Raw genomic sequence first — 15,902 nt, 5'->3', positions numbered from 1 at the left:
CTTTGTCCACACTTCTACATTCATTCTTGAATACAAATTTATTCTTTTATAGCATATAGTTCAGTGTTGTAAAAATTGTAGTCTTTATCTGTAGAATTGCCGATTCTTTAATGTGTTTAAGCATTTTCTGATTATTTTGTAGGGCAGGTTTTTATATGTGTATATCCATGTGATTTGATCTTAAAACCCCCAGTTTCTTTGTTCTCATTTGTCTTCAGGAAGTTGGATACTGTCAGGGGATGAGCCAGATCACAGCTTTGCTCCTTATGTATATGAATGAAGAAGATGCCTTCTGGGCCCTGGTCAAACTATTCTCAGGCCCCAAACATGCCATGCATGGTAAGAAAACCCCAGAGTTTACACAAAACAATAAACAGGGAAGGGAGAAAAAGGTAAATTAAAACAAAGTCAAACTTTGGGAAATGCTTGTTAGGGTTAAGGACAAAAAATTAATGTCTGGGAGTTTGTTCAGGTGATTAGTGTTTGTGAGTCATTTCTTATTTCCTCCTTCTTTATTGAACTTTGCTAAACATTTCTTTTCACGTTTATCTCTGTTGTGTTTGCCTCAAGGTATACTGTTGGCATTCTGAAATTCTCTCCTCACTTGCCCCCAGTCAGAAGAAGCTAATTTAGGTTTGGAGGAGTTTAGGAAGAGCTGTGTTACCGGGAGAAATAAAAGATGCCTTTTGACCAGAACTTTCAGACTGTCACGCAGTTCTCATTTCAGTGAGATGTGTGCTTTGCTTCTTGTAGCCATAAAATTGATTCCATTTTACAGTAAAAGGCTGCTGATGACATGCTGCGGGTACTTTGTTATTTAATACCTCAAAACTTGCATGAGTTTTTGGTTCTCAGGTTAGAAGATTGTTTTTAATAACCTTTTTCCTAAATCTGCCAAGCATATACAAGAGATTTTGGAGAGTTTGGATTGCAACTTCTCTTGGAAGTAAAAGTGCCATTTGCCCATATAATGCAAAATTATGTTCCCAGTGCCATCCATGATAATACCAAATTAAAAACATTTTTGACATGAATCCCTCTAAGAAATGGATCATCTAAGTTCCATTTGTGAGTAAGCTTGATGTGGTGAGGAACCTGCCACATGTTGAAAGTGATATTTTAACATTTTCAGAATTATGACTATAGCTTATTAAATCTCACGTTCTTACCATGTGGTTTCTATGGAGGTATTTTGTGGTGTGTGTGTGTGTGCACGCGTGTGCATGCGGCCATCTCCCTCAGTTTTCCTAGGGAATTTTTTTTTTTTTTTTTTAACGACTACTATTACTACTTCTACTGCTGATAACTGTTTCTGGACACTTTGTATCCCATCAGTAGACTCCAAAAGTAAGAGGTAAGATACAGCATTTTGAACTGCCATCCAACACACAGTCATTTGAAAAGGCATCTAGAAGAGAAACAACTGTCCCTTATCCATCTTTATTTTGACTGGCGTTGCTCCTCTGTGCTGAAGTGCAGAGGCATGTGCAGAGGCATACTCAGGAGTATGTAATCACGTGGAAGACTGCCCAAGTTCAGGGAAGTCCTTTCTTTCAAACATACCCGATAGCTTACTTTCAGCAGTTGTCACCAGTCTAATCTGTAAAGTAACATTCTTACTATCCTAACGTTTGCATTTATTGTGCAGCTTAGGTCATTATCGTGGGTAAGTTTATACTTAAAGATATTTGCTTCTAGGTCTGCAGATGGAATTTTATAACTAAAGGTTGCCTCGGTTCTTTGCAAATCCTGTATGATAGTGATGTCACTTAGAAATGTATAGAATAAAGTGAGGGCTGAAGAATATGAGATTTTAAAACACCAAATGCGGGATATCACTAATAAGTGAAGAAATGTTAGCTATCTTAGCATCCTTGAGCTAGTGTTTATTACTGAGGGGCATTGCCTTTTTCAAAATGAGACCTTTTCTTGAAATTCTTCCAATTCCCATTCTTATCAAATTGACCAGGAAAGTGGCACAGATATAGATTTTTTTTTTTTTTTTATGACCTAATTTCCCTGGAAAATGTTACTATGGGAGGCATAGAATCTCTATCTCTGGAAATATTTACAAATACCTCAGAAAACTGAAAATTAGTTAAGAAATAGTCCTTCCCCAAAGATTATAAAGCAGTGTTTCCCAAAAGCATGTCTCGCGTTCTTGGAGGAACACAGTTTTAATTTTTGGAAACAGATGTTCTCTGGGGGGGAAAAAAAAGGTGGACTCTAAGATCAACTAAGTCTGGCAGACAGAGCTAAACAAAGTTTCTTTAGTTTATAAAACATGTTAGTAGCATTAGGAAGCTCTTATGTATCATGAATATGCAACAAGCGTTCCTATAACACAAGGTCCTTCCTCTGGATTCTTTTTTAAAAACAGAGCACAGCTATTAACGTCCTTCAAAGTTACAGAAAGCCCAGACTGGAAATAACTAATGGGAGAAATGATGCATCTGTTGAGGATACTTCCTTTCTAATGCATTGTGTAGAATATCTGAAAGGAAACTTGTAAATAAACATACATGTAGGGTTCCATGAGATAAATACACAAAATCAGTACTAATTCACCATTTACGATTTGTTACTTCCTAGAAATCTTACAGATTATATTGTATAATCAGATGGGATGAACTACAACGTTAGATAGAATGTTGATCATATAGTGCCAGAATGTCTTAGATGATGTCAAATATCACTTACAGAAAGGATTAAAAATGATAAAAACTTTGGAAGCACAATATTAATGAAGTTGTTAGAGTAAGACTGAAAAAAGTAATGTTTGTTATGTAGGATATTGACAGTAAAATAAAATGATAAGTCCTTAAGACTAGAATAACCTATAAAAAATTTGTACGTTTAAACCCCAAGGGATGCTTAAATCCAGAGAGCAAACTAAGGGTTCCTCGAGGGGTATCGGGTGGTTGATGGGCTATGTGGGTGAGGGGCTGTAATGAGGCACTTGTTGGGATGAGCACTGGGTGTTGTATGTAAGTGATGAATCACTAAATTCTACTCCTGAAACCGTTGTTACACCATATGTTAACTAACTTGATTTTACGTAAAATTTAAAAAAAAGAAATTTTAAAAAATTTGCACATTTAAGATATGCTTTAAGATACTTTAAGAGAACAGATAATCCTGATAAATGGCTTCAGTTCATTTTTCATCTTTTCTTAATTTCTAAGTTTCCCTTTTAATTCAGAAATATTGGCCTCTTTTATATTTTTACAAGGTTATAAGAGATCTCTGGCAAACAACTACTAGACCACAAGTTTCATTACCCAGAGCTCATACACGATTATTTCCTTGGTGGGGAGGACAAATATCTCACTAACTCCTGGATTTTTGTTGTTGCTGACAGTTAAAAATGAAAACAATGTGTTGTATTTTAAAAGAGGGTTTTTGTTGTTACTGTTTATGAAAAACTGTTTTTATGTTTGTATTCTAGGCTTTTTTGTTCAAGGTTTTCCTAAACTCTTGAGATTTCAAGAACATCATGAAAAAATACTGAATAAATTTCTATCCAAGCTTAAGCAACACTTGGTAGGTAGATATGACTTTGACTTACACCCACTTATACCAGGAATGAAGCTAGAGGAATTGAGTGCAGCCTTTGGTCCCAATTACTTGATTGATTTGCAGTGTTGTCCAGTTCCTTTCCTATGCACTTGTCATTGCCAGGTGTTTGAAGAGCATGAGATTTGTGAAATTTAATTGTTGTTTATGTTTATTTTTGAAGGAGAGAGAGACAGAGTGTGAGTGGGGGAGGGGAAGAAAGAGAGGGAGACCCAGAATCTGAAGCAGGCTCCAGGCTCCAAGCTTTCATCACAGAGCCCGACACGGGCCTTGAACTCATGAGCCGCGAGATCATGACCTGAGCCAAAGTCAGACACTCAACTGACTTGAGCCACCCAAACGCCCAACATTTGTGAAATTGAGTACTGATGAACCATCACAGCCCTAACTCATAGAATCAAATCACTTCTTTGCAGATGATATATACAAATAATATAGTTTTTAAAGATATATGATTTCTCTGTAACTTTGGAGGCTTTTTACTTTAAGGCTCATACAGACATCCTTAGTGAGCCATATATATACTCTACTATAAAACACGATGAGTTAGTGAAGCAGAGATAGTTCACGGTAAAATGTGTTCTAGAGAATCAAAATGTATTACAATCCCGTATGCGAAGGATTTATTCTTAAGGTGATTTCCAAAAGTGAAATTGAGGGAGAAAGAGAGGAAGCAAGAAGAGAAAAAAACTAGAAATACTCTAGCATGAAAAAGATTTGGAATGAAACGGTTTTATGTTTAGTTTTGACAGCTACCTCCCAACAGCCTTCCTAACTTTTAGTATTAGATTGTCATATTTCATTTGCTGCAATCCAGAAATTTGAAGTCTTTGTTTTTTTCAGGATTCTCAAGAAATCTACACAAGTTTTTACACAATGAAATGGTTTTTTCAATGTTTCCTTGATCGTGTGAGTATTTGTTTACAAAACCCAATCATAAAATTATAAATACCAGATGAGGGGTGAGCTGTTAATCTTATCTCTGTTTTGTTTTTAATTATAGACTCCCTTTACACTAAACCTCAGAATATGGGATATCTACATCTTTGAAGGAGAACGAGTTCTTACCGCTATGTCTTATACAATCTTAAAATTACACAAAAGTAAGAAAATGTTTAAGTATAAGGATTTCACGAAAATCAAGGCTTGATTTAACTCTGATTTCTCATTCCCCACCCAGTTTCAAATTCCTTTTCTTTTTGTGGTGGATTAAAACATTTCTTGAAAGTTCATGAAGAAGTCATGTTTGGTTGGTAATTGGCTTTCCTTGGTTCTGTCACATGACTAGAAGCTGATTACATTACAGAGGTCTTTGATTTGTTTTTCTGTTTCAGTTTCATTTTCACACTGAAGCAGTGGAACACAGTGTCCCGATTTCACTATTAATATTATTCCAGCCAAGTTTTGTTCCCTTATTCCTTTCATCATTCTGAATCTCAGGTTTGTAATCAGAGACGAGAGAGACCAAAGAGACCAGGCCCTTAGTTCAAAGGTCTAGAGAGAGGACATTTTCCATCATTGTTTCTTTCATCCAGGAAAAAAGCCTCCAACTCTAAGCTGTAGACCAAAGATGGGGAACCTTCTGCTTATCTCTCTACTTGACCACATTGTCTCTGGGGCAAGTACAGTCACTGTCTCTAGTTGCACACATGCAACAAGGCTTTAAAAAGTCTTCAGTTGCAGTGTTTCAAGGGCTGTATAAATTTGGCATGCTATGCCTTACTTTAGAAATCGAGAAATGAGAGTTTTCTTCATGGATATAAAGAAGCTTATTCATCTTTAAGCCTCTGTTCAACCTTTATAGTTATAACTCCTCGTAGTAACTTCTCTTGTGACTGCAGAGAAGAGAGTCACTGGAAGCTTTAGAACTTCCTAGAGTGCCTCAAGCCTAGGTCTTAAACATGCATAGTTTCACCTGTTTTGGTCCTTCTACCCTCTTAGGTTATTTCTGAAAGATTCATCTGTTCAGCCTCCCACCTAAACTATAAGCTAAGTGAGTACTTGGGGTCATGTTTTGTAAGTTTTTTCCCCCTGTTGTGCTTGGCATTGTTCTAAGTACACGTTAGGTATTTGAATATAAAATTGTTTGATTGCTTACTTGAAAAACATGCCTTCGGATTATCCAAAGTGTGGATACAAATGAGAAGTCCCAACGAAATCAGGTTCGTATTGTTTACTCTGAAAGATAGGGGTTCAGAAGCGCTGTGGTTCCTTTCCCTTAAACCCAGACCTCACTCCTCCAGCTCGCACACTGCTGCGCTGAGAGAACTGTGTCCCGAGACTCAGGGTCTGGCAGAAAGCCCCAGGAAATCAGTCTCTCCTGCCCCACCCACCCCTCCCCGTCTCATTCCCTCCCCTCCCCTCCCCTCCTCTCTGTGTCCTTTCTCTCTCTCTGGATCATGAACTAAGATGTGGAACAAAAGTATACTTCTCATTAAAATTTATATGTATTAGTTTAATGTTCATTAAACAGCAAGAAAATAGAAACATGATGTTATATTTCTCCATAGCTCTGTTCACCACCTTAAATTATGTTTTATTTGTATGACTTTTTTTTTTTTTAATGTGTGTGTGTTTTTGAGAGAGAGAGAGAGCACAAGCAGGCGAGGGGTAGAAAGAGAAAAGGAGATAGAGAATCCGAAGCAGGCTCCAGGCTCCAGGCTCCACGCCGTCAGCGTAGAGCCTGACACGGGGCTTGAATTCACGAACTGTTAAATCGTGACCTGAGCCGGTGTCAGACGCTTAACCAACTGAGCCACCCAGGCGCCTCTTATTTATTTGACTCTTGCTTCGTTTTGGCAAGTGAGAAGTTTCTTTACCCTTGGCAAGTAAACTGGAAGCATAATAATTACTTTATATCCTATCCTATCATTGGACTAAATAGCTATTGGAAAAAACGTGTCTGCTGCTTTATAGTTTTTTATTAGTTAGGAAGACAGAAGCTCCAGGATTCATGTGAAGTGGCTTCACCAGAAAACTTCAAAAACTGTGTCTGGGCACCTGAATTCAGTGACAGCTCCCCTGAGATTTTGTTCTTGTTTTTTTCTTGATTTCCTTAATAATATTTAGAGACATTGTTATGGGATTATGGGAGGTTTATCACACGGTGGTTTTAAATAGTAAAAAAAAAAATGTAATAACCTAACTGTCCAGTGTTACAACACTAATTATATAGTACTTATATCCAATGGACTCAAAAGTATGATCAGTTTTTTAAATTGATACATGTGTATACACATCTGCTTGTAGGGCAGTGGCTCTTGGGATCCTAGCTGATTTTTGCTTTCTACTTTGTATCTGAAATTTGAATTTTTTTTTAACAAAACTGGTTTCTTACGTAGAAATACAAATAAGATTAATCATCTAGATTTTTTGGAAATTCTGATATAGTAAAAATAGAGACTTGAAATGGGTTTGTGTATGGTAGGTAGAGCTCCATAACAATAAAACAGAAAGCCCTCATGGCATCCTAGTTGGTCTGTGTCTCTAACAAGTACTTGCTCTGGGTTAATATTAACGTCTAAGGTATGGGTAGTCTTAAATAAACCAACGAAAAGGTATTTAGCAGAATTTACCTCCTGCTGTCTCCCCAGAGTACCTGCTTTTCTCTGTGACTGCTTTAATGTCAGAAAAAGAAAAATGTTTGTTTGTCTGTCTGTCTGTTTGTTTGTTTGTTTGTTTGTTTATAGAGAAAGAGAGCATGTGTGGGAGCCTGTGAGTAAGGGGAGGGACAGAGGGAGGGAGAGAGAGAATCCCAAACAGGTACTGCACTGTCAGCACAGAGCCAGATGCAGGGCTTGATCTCATGAACATGAGATCATTACCTGAGCCAAAATCAGGAGCCAAATGCTTAACTTACTGAGCCACCCAGGTGCCCCAGAAAATATTTTTATCTTACAGAGTTTCAGTGATTCTTACAACGCTATGTATAAGCTGTATGCTGTGCCCTTTTTGAAAACTACAACCCCAGAATAGAATGCATTATCTTCTCAACCTGAAACAGCTGTTGATGCAGCATTCGTGTTCTCTCATTCTTTCTTAGAACACCTAATGAAACTGTCCATGGAAGAACTTGTAGAATTTCTTCAGGAGACCCTGGCAAAGGATTTTTTCTTTGAAGATGACTTTGTAATAGAGCAACTCCAGATTTCTATGGTAGAACTGAAGCGCGCCAAATTAGACCTCCCAGAACCTGGTAAGAAATACTCAAAACACTTTATATCTAAATCATAATTAAAGTTGGGAAACACGGCGCAATGAACACAAGCCGTTTCTGTTTCCGAACATAAGCATTATGCGTACTTGTGGATGGCAAGCTGCTTATGGCATTATGCTTATTTTAAGAAAAAGCAAATAAACGCATTAATGAAATCCGCCCCTCCTAGTAAAATAACTGTACTGTCCCTAGTTAAATTTAGAAGGTTTGGGTGGCAAATAATACTGATCAAGAGTAGTAATCATGGTGCTTTAACTGAACATAAACAATGACCTTTACTTTCATCACGTCATGTTGTAAAACCATAAGTAATAGCAGAGAAAGTAGAAGATCCATTTTGTAGAAGAGGAAATTGATACTGAAATGCTTATGTACAGAGCTACAGAACCAGCAGATGGCATTATTGACCCTGGAGTCCAAGTTTTCTGACTGCTGATCCAGGATTCCTTGCATTACATTGCTGTGTGGATAATATATTTTATTTGCTTCTTTCTTTTTTAATTTTTTTACAAGTTTATTTTTATTTATTTTGAGAGAGAGAGACAGCAAGCAGGGGAGGGACAGAGAGAGGGGGAGGCAGAATCCCAAGCAGACTCGGCCCTGTCAGTGCAGAGCCCCATGCGGGGCTCTGACTCAGGAACAGTGAGATCATGACCTGAGCCAAAATCAAGAGTCAGACGCTTCACCGACTGAAATGCCCCTTTATTTATTTTTGAGAGCGAGAGAGACTGAGCACAAGTGGGGGAGGGGTAGAGGGGGAGGGAGAGGTAGACACAGAATCCGAAGCAGGCTCCAGGCTCCAAGCTGTCAGCACAGAGCCCAATGCAGGGCTCAAACCCATGCCATGAGATTATGACCTGAGCCAAAGTCAGATGCACAACCGACCGAGCCACCCAGGCTCCCCTTATTTGCTTATTTCAGTACAGCTTTCAGCACCTCCTATTAGATTATCTGCAGGGTGCTGTGGCAGAGACCCAACAACTGAAGAGAAGGACGTGGTCCTTGTGTCAAGGTGCACACAGGAGAGACAGAATTTATATAACTGATAACAAATGAAGTGTAAATAAATAGGATAATTGGGGAAGGATGAAAGGAAGGATAGGATGGGAGGCAAGAGAAAAGAAAATGTGGAAATAGGATGGCAGCAAGAGTAACTCAGAGTATTACTTGACAGCGAATGATTTCCTGAGAAAAAGGCATTTTTCGCCCATTTCCTATCTTGCCTTTGTTGCACTGGAGGGTGTGGTAAGGGAGGAGGGAAGCTGAAGAGCCTGCGTGAGAGGTTGAGGAGTTAACTGGGGTCAGGGGTTATGCCCTCAGGTAGAGTCAGATGGAACATTTCCCAGTCTCTGGGGCACATATTTTGGGGTCTTCTGGATATGTCTGTACGGATCAGGCAGGCATACATTCATGGAAGGCACATCCTTCTCCATTTGGTGAAAACCAAGATGCTCTGCTTTTAGTTACTTAATTTTGAGGGGTCCTATCAGCATTTCTCCAAGGTTCGTTCTGGGTCATCCAGATTCTCTAGAAAACAAAACGTCACAGCAATGATTGATTGTGGTCAGCAGCCTTGTGAAACGATCACCTTTGCTAAGTGAGGTTACCTTGTGTTCAGTGCAATAATGTCCATTCCCCACTAATTCTTTACCTGGAACGGCAATGACTAACTGTATTCTTGCCACTTTAACATTTATTTTATTTTGTTAGTTTTTTAATGTTTATTTATTTTGAGAGTGAGAGAGTGAGCAGGAGAGGGGGAGAGAGAGAGAGAGAGAGAGAGAGAGAGAGGGAGAGAGGGAGAGAGAGAGAGGAAGAGAGAGAATCCCAAGCAGGCTCTGCACTATCAGCACAGAGATCAGCTCACAACTCGTTAATTGTGAGATCATGACCTGAACCAGGTCCAAGAGTCAGACGCTTAACCGACTGAGCCACCCAGGAGCCCCTAACATTTATGTTAAAATATCTTGCATTAGGGGTGCCTGGGTGGTTCAGTCGGTTAAGCATCCAACTTGGGCCCAGGTCATGATCTTGTGGTTCATGGGTACGAGCCCTTGTCGGGCCCTGAGCTGACAGCTTGGAGCCTGGAGCCTGCTTCAGATTCTATGTCTCCTTCTCTATCTCTGCCCTGCCCCTGCTCATGCTCTCTCTCTCTCTCTCTCTCTCTCTCAAAAATAAACATTAAAAAAATTTTTTACAATAAAATATCTTGCATTCTTTTAAAAAGGGTTAAGACAAGTTTTAGTAAAAGACATACAGAAAGAAAAAGTACATAGTAGAACTATTTAACCATGAGAATAAAATATTATAGAAGAGGATGACTAAGCATCTAACAGCAGGTATCATTTACTGAGTGTTTAGTATGTGCCACATACTGCACACATTATGTCATTTAATCCCTAAAAATAACTCTGAAAAAGTACTCGTCTGCATTGTACACATGAATAAAATTAGTAGCTGTAGTTTATAAGATCTTTTTACTGGGAAATGGTAGAATGTGGATGGAGGGGGAGATGCAGAGAAAGGGAAAGGGAGAGAGAAATAATCCCAGAAACACTAGCTAACGTTTGCTCTGATCCTACTGGCACTTGAAGTAGAACGTGGTGAGGTGGCTCCCCACTTTCTCCATCAAGAATCTGATTTTCACCTGTATTTCTACTGCTGTAACATCGACTTTCTGGAATTTGTGCCCTGCAGCCTGCCCAGTGTTATGCTCTTGAAATTACTTCAGGCTCTATATGGAGCATGAAGATGGTTCAGTGATCACTCTGGCAGGAAATTTTAATCTCCTCTCTGTCATCTTAAAAGGACACATGAGCGTGTTATTTCTTGGTGGCTCCTTTTGTGCTGCCTCCATTTGTAAGTTGTTTTCCCAGACCCACACAACATACGGCATTTTAAATTGTTAGTTTATCTTTCTAGCTGAATAGAGTTTTCCGTTGTTTTGACTTGCATTTCTTTAATTTTGATTGTCTTTTATTTTTATTGGACATTTTAATTTCTTTTTCTGTAAACTTCCCTGCTCATCTTCTGCTCCCTTTTCTATTGGTGTGTTTGTGTAAATTCTTCGTAAGTAAAGGAAATGGGCCAGTTTATTGTTATTGTGGATACTTTTCATATACAATTTTTAAAAATTTAATCAGTCTTTTTCTTTTAACAATTTTTTTAATGTTTATTTATTTTTGAGAGAGAGAGAGAGAGAGAGAGAGCGAGCAGGGAAGGGGCCGAGAGAGAAAGAGAGGCAGAATCCGAAGTGGGTTCCAGGCTCTGAGCTGTCAGCACAGAGCCTGATGTGGGGCTCGAACCCACAAACCGCAAGATCACAACCTGGGCCCAGGTCATGGATGAAGCCTGGATGCTTCACCAGCTGAGCCACCAGGTGCCCCCTCAGCCCTTTTCTTTATGGCATCCCACTTCTGTGTTCCACATGCTGAATGAAAAGGTTTTTGTTACCTGTATTTTCTCCTATGACTTTTATGTCTTTATTTTTTTTCTGATTAAATCTTTAGCCCATCTAGAATTACTTGTGGTTTAAAGGAAGAGTTTTAAGGTGTGTTTTTAATTTCCACAGATTTATGAATTTTCCAATTTTGCTTCTGTTAATTGAATTCTTTCTTCATGCTGTTGTGGTCAGATAAGATACTCTGTACAGCATCTGTCTTTTAAAATCTGTTGAGACTTAATTTGTGACGTAGCATACCCTGTCTCCTAGAGAAGGACTCATACACTTGAGAAGAATGTGGATTCTGTAGTTGTTGGGTGGAGTGTTCCGTAAATATCTGTTAGATCTAGTTGGTTTACTGTGTAGTTTTCGTCCCCTGTGTGCTTACCTTCTCTCTGGTTGTTCTATTATTGTGGGCCACGTATTGAAATCTCTAGCTGTTACTGTGCAACTCTTCCTCCCTTCTGTTCTGTCCGTTTGTGTATCATATATTTTGATGGTCCATTATTAGGTGCATACGTATTTGCAATTATTGGATCTGCTTGCTGTATTGAACCTGTTATTCACATGCAGTGTCCTTTTTTGTCTGTTGTAACCTTTTTTAGATTTATAGTCTATTTTGTCCGATTGAGTATATCTACCCCTATTCCCTTTTGTTACTGTTTGCATGGAGTATGTTTTTGCATCCTTTCACGTTCAATCTGTTGGTGTCTTTTGATCTAAAGTGAAGTCTCCTGAGGGTAACATATACCTGGATCGTGTGTCTTTATCCATTCTGAAGTCTCTGTCTTTTGATTTAGGAGTTTAAACCATTTAATTACTGATAAGGAAGGACTTCTGCCATTTTGCCATTTGTTTTCTGTATACTTTATAGAATTTTGTCCCTCATTTCTTGGATTACTGTCTTCCCATTTGATGGATTTTTTTAATTGTGAAATGTTTAAATTACTTACTTTCTTTTGTGTATGTTCTATAGCTCGTGTGTGCGTGCGTGTGTGTTGGGGGGGTGGGGTGGCAAAGGGATTACATTTACCATCCTGAAGTTATAATGCCTTAATTTGGACTTGGGGCAACTTTAATAACCTACAAAAGCTCTGCTCCTTTGCAGCCCCACCCCCAGCCCTTCCGGTCCACCCCCAGCCCTTTTGGCCCACCCCCAGCCCTTCCAGTTGACCTTTTCCACATTGCATCTGTATACGCTCTGTGCCGCAAAACGTAAAGTAGTAATTCTTTTAAGTGCATTAGTCTCTTCAGTCATGGAGAAAACAAAATGTGGAGTTACAAACCGAAGTTAAACAATACTAGCTTTTAGACAAACAAATGTGTTTTTTTAAGTATTATGCTCTTAAATTATGTAGAAAAACAGAATGTGGAGTTACAAATGATTTTTACAATGATAGTAGTTTTTATACTTGCCCCTGTATTTGCCTGTATTGAGATCTTGATTTTCTTTCATGGCTTGGAATTTCTGTGTAGTGCCCTTTCGTTTCACCACGTGCCCTTGAGCATTTCTTTGTGGGCAAGTCCCAGAAAGCGTTCCCTCCACTTTTGCTTATCTGGGAATGTCTTAATTTTTCCCTCACTTTTGAAGGACAGTTTTGCCAGATACAGGACTCCTGGTTGATAGTTTTTTGTTTGTTTTTTGTTTTCCTTTAATGCTTTGAATATATCGGCCTCCTGCCTTCTGGCCTCCAAAGTTTCTGATAAAACACCTGCTTATAACTTTATAGGGATAACTTGTATGTGACAAGTTGCTTCTCTGTTACTGCTTCAAGATTCTCTCTTTGTCTTTTGAAAGTTTGATTGTAACGTGTCTCGGTGTGGGTTTCTTAGAGTTCATTTTTTTCGGAGTTCTTTAAGCTTCTTGCTTGTTTATTTTCATGTCTTTACTCAGATTTGGGAAGTTTTCAGCCATTATTTTCTCAAATATTTATTCTGCCCTTGTCTCCCTCTCTTTCTCCCACAGTGCATGTTTGTGTGCTTGATGGTCTCCACAGTCCCTTGGACTTCTGTTCCTTAGACTTCATAATTTCCATTGCCCTGTCTTCAAGTTTGTTTTTTTTAAATATTTATTTATTGTTGAGAGAGAGCAAGAGAGAGACAGAGTGCAAGTGGGGGAGGGGCAGAGAGAGAGGGAGACACAGAATCCGAAGCAGGCTCCAGGCTCTGAGCTATCAGCACAGAGCCCGACATGGGGCTCGAACTCACAAACCGTGAGATCATGACCTGAACCAAAGTCAGATGCTCAACCGACTGAGCCACCCAGGCTCTCCTTTTTGTATTATTATTATTATTATTATTATTATTATTATTATCGTCATCATCATCATCATCATCATCATCATCATCTTGTCTTCAAGTTTGCTGATTCTTTCTTCTACCTGCTTAAATCTGCCTTTGAATATCTCTGGTGATCATTTCATTTATTGTACTTTTCAGCTTCAGAATTTCTTTCTGATTTCTTTTTTGTATTCTCTTTATTCATATTTCCATTTTGTTCATACATGATTTTCTTGACTTTCTTCACATCTTCCTTTAGTTCTTTGAGTTTCTTTAAGACAAAGTCTTTGTCCATTTTATTTGCCATTGGTCTTTTTCAGGGACATTTTCTGTTGGTTTAGTTGTTTCCTTTGAATAAGCCATATTTTCCTGTTTCTTTGTGTCTCTTGTGATTTTTTTGTTGAAAACTGGGCATTTGAATCTAATAATGTGGTAACTCTGGAGCTTTCTTCCCTTCCCCCAGGGTTTGCTGTTGTTGTTGTTTTGGTTGTTTGTTTGTTTTATTGTGTAAGCTATCTCTCTGCTAAGGGTCAGCCAGAAGAGTAAACTTGAGGTCTTTTCAGGTCCTTTCTGAGCCTTTCTCTGGACTTTCTAATTTTGCCCTTAATATGTTGCAGTTTTTGAATATCCTAGTCTTCAATGTCTGGCCTCATAGAAAGGAAAAAATATATAAATAAGGGGAGAAAAAAGGGACTGGCCCTTTAAAGCCCCTGAAAATCACCTCAGGGTGCTTGCAACAGTGGGGTGAGGGGGAGGTGCAAGGAAAGTGGCCTCTCCCTCTTTTCTGCACCTCTCTGATGGACGCAGCTATCAGCAGTCAGAGCCAGACCTCCAGTATCTGGAGGACACGTTTTCTTGCCCACCCTGGCTCCCTGAGCCTGGTGCAAACTGCTCTAGGAACAAGGTAAAGCTGCCTGCCCTGTGGCCGGGGCGGGGTAGAGTATGGGGTATTTCTGCAGTGCCCAGAACTGAAAGTGAACAACATTCACTGCCGTTACCTTCCCAGCCTTCTCCTGGCAGTTGCAGGCCTGCAGTGGGCACCAGAGTTCCAAGACAGTTCTGTCAGACACGTTCTGCCGGTGCGGTTGTTGTCCAGGTGGGGGGACGGATTCCTGGTGCTTATTCTGTCACCCTCCCAGCAGCTTTTCCCTGTCTCTGTATTTCTAATGTTGTAGAGCAAAATGGATTCCCTCACATTTTCCAAGATTCTAGATACACAGTTATCATCCAATAATAGTATTTTTCTTCCTCTTAAATACTTTTTATTTATTTTTCACCCCAGAGGGTATCAAACTATTACTGTTTTTCCAAATTAAGAAAAAAAGTAGATGTTGAGGGTTTTTTTTTTTTTCTTAATGCTTTTTAGGCACAAATGAACAAATCTCTGTGTTTTTCTCTTTTTAAGACCTTCTTATATGGTGAATTTTATTAATGTATTTTCTAATTGTGAACCATCATTACACTCCTTGGATAAATTTCACTTGGTTGTGATAAATTATCCTGTTAAAGCTCTGATGTTTTATACTTGCTGATATCTTACTTAACTTTTTTGTTGTTATTCCTATGTGGGATTGCATAGCAATGAACTGAAACTTCTTTGTGTTACCAGGTTATGCTAGTATCATAGTATGAAAAGTTTCCTTCTTCCTCTGTGTTTTGGAAAATTTTATGTAGTATTAAAATTGTTCCTTAAGAGCTCAAAATATACTTATGAAACCGTTTTAAAAAGTCCGATATGCTTGTTTTGTGGGGAATCACTCTTTGATAACTTTATGTTTGCCTGGTTATTGGTTATTGTTTTGTTACTCATTTTGTCTTCTCAGGCCAGTGTGCATCCTTTATATTTTCTTAGAAAATCGTTCACTTCAGTTTCTAAATGTATTTGTGTAAAGTTTCACAAAAGCTTTTCAAACATGTACGAAAGAAAAAGTGCTGAAGACCCTTCCCACCCCCATGTATCTATCACACAGCTTATTGAATAATTTTATTTTAAAGTTTATTATTTATTTTGAGAGAGAGCATGAGCGGGAGAAGGGCAGAGAGAGAGAGAATCCCGAACAGGCTCCGTGTTGTCAGTGCAGAGGCTGACACGGGTCTCAAACTCCCAAACCATGAGATCATGACCTGAGCTAAAGTCAAGAGTTGGGACGCTTAAACCGACTGAGCTACCCAGTCACCCCTGAATAATTTTTTAGTGAAAATAGACACCTCATGGTATTTCACCCTAAATAGTTTAGTCTCTGTGTCTCAGAAACAAGGACTTTCTCCTGTCTAAGCATAGTGCCATTATCAAATCTAATTAAATTAACAATATAATTCTCAAATATCATCTAATATCAATTCCATATTAAAAGTTTCCAGTTGGCGGCTTAGTCAGTTAAGCGTCAG

General features: G+C 38.8%; 1 protein-coding gene across 6 annotated transcripts in view; it reads left to right on the top strand.

Annotated features, from left to right (window-relative positions):
* Window positions 1–15,902, top strand: part of USP6NL (USP6 N-terminal like) — a 180,041-nt gene that overhangs the window by 142,057 nt on the left and 22,082 nt on the right. For all 6 annotated transcript variants that reach the window (XM_042944849.1, XM_042944850.1, XM_042944848.1 and 3 more), the window contains 5 exons: window positions 219–339; window positions 3,449–3,543; window positions 4,420–4,485; window positions 4,580–4,679; window positions 7,619–7,771. In XM_042944849.1, coding sequence (XP_042800783.1) covers window positions 219–339; window positions 3,449–3,543; window positions 4,420–4,485; window positions 4,580–4,679; window positions 7,619–7,771 — 535 coding nt within the window. The remainder of the gene's footprint in view (window positions 1–218; window positions 340–3,448; window positions 3,544–4,419; window positions 4,486–4,579; window positions 4,680–7,618; window positions 7,772–15,902) is intronic.

This window comes from Panthera leo, chromosome B4, assembly GCF_018350215.1.
Source record: "Panthera leo isolate Ple1 chromosome B4, P.leo_Ple1_pat1.1, whole genome shotgun sequence".
Lineage (NCBI taxonomy): Eukaryota > Metazoa > Chordata > Mammalia > Carnivora > Felidae > Panthera > Panthera leo.
This window is presented reverse-complemented; position numbering and strand designations above follow the sequence as displayed.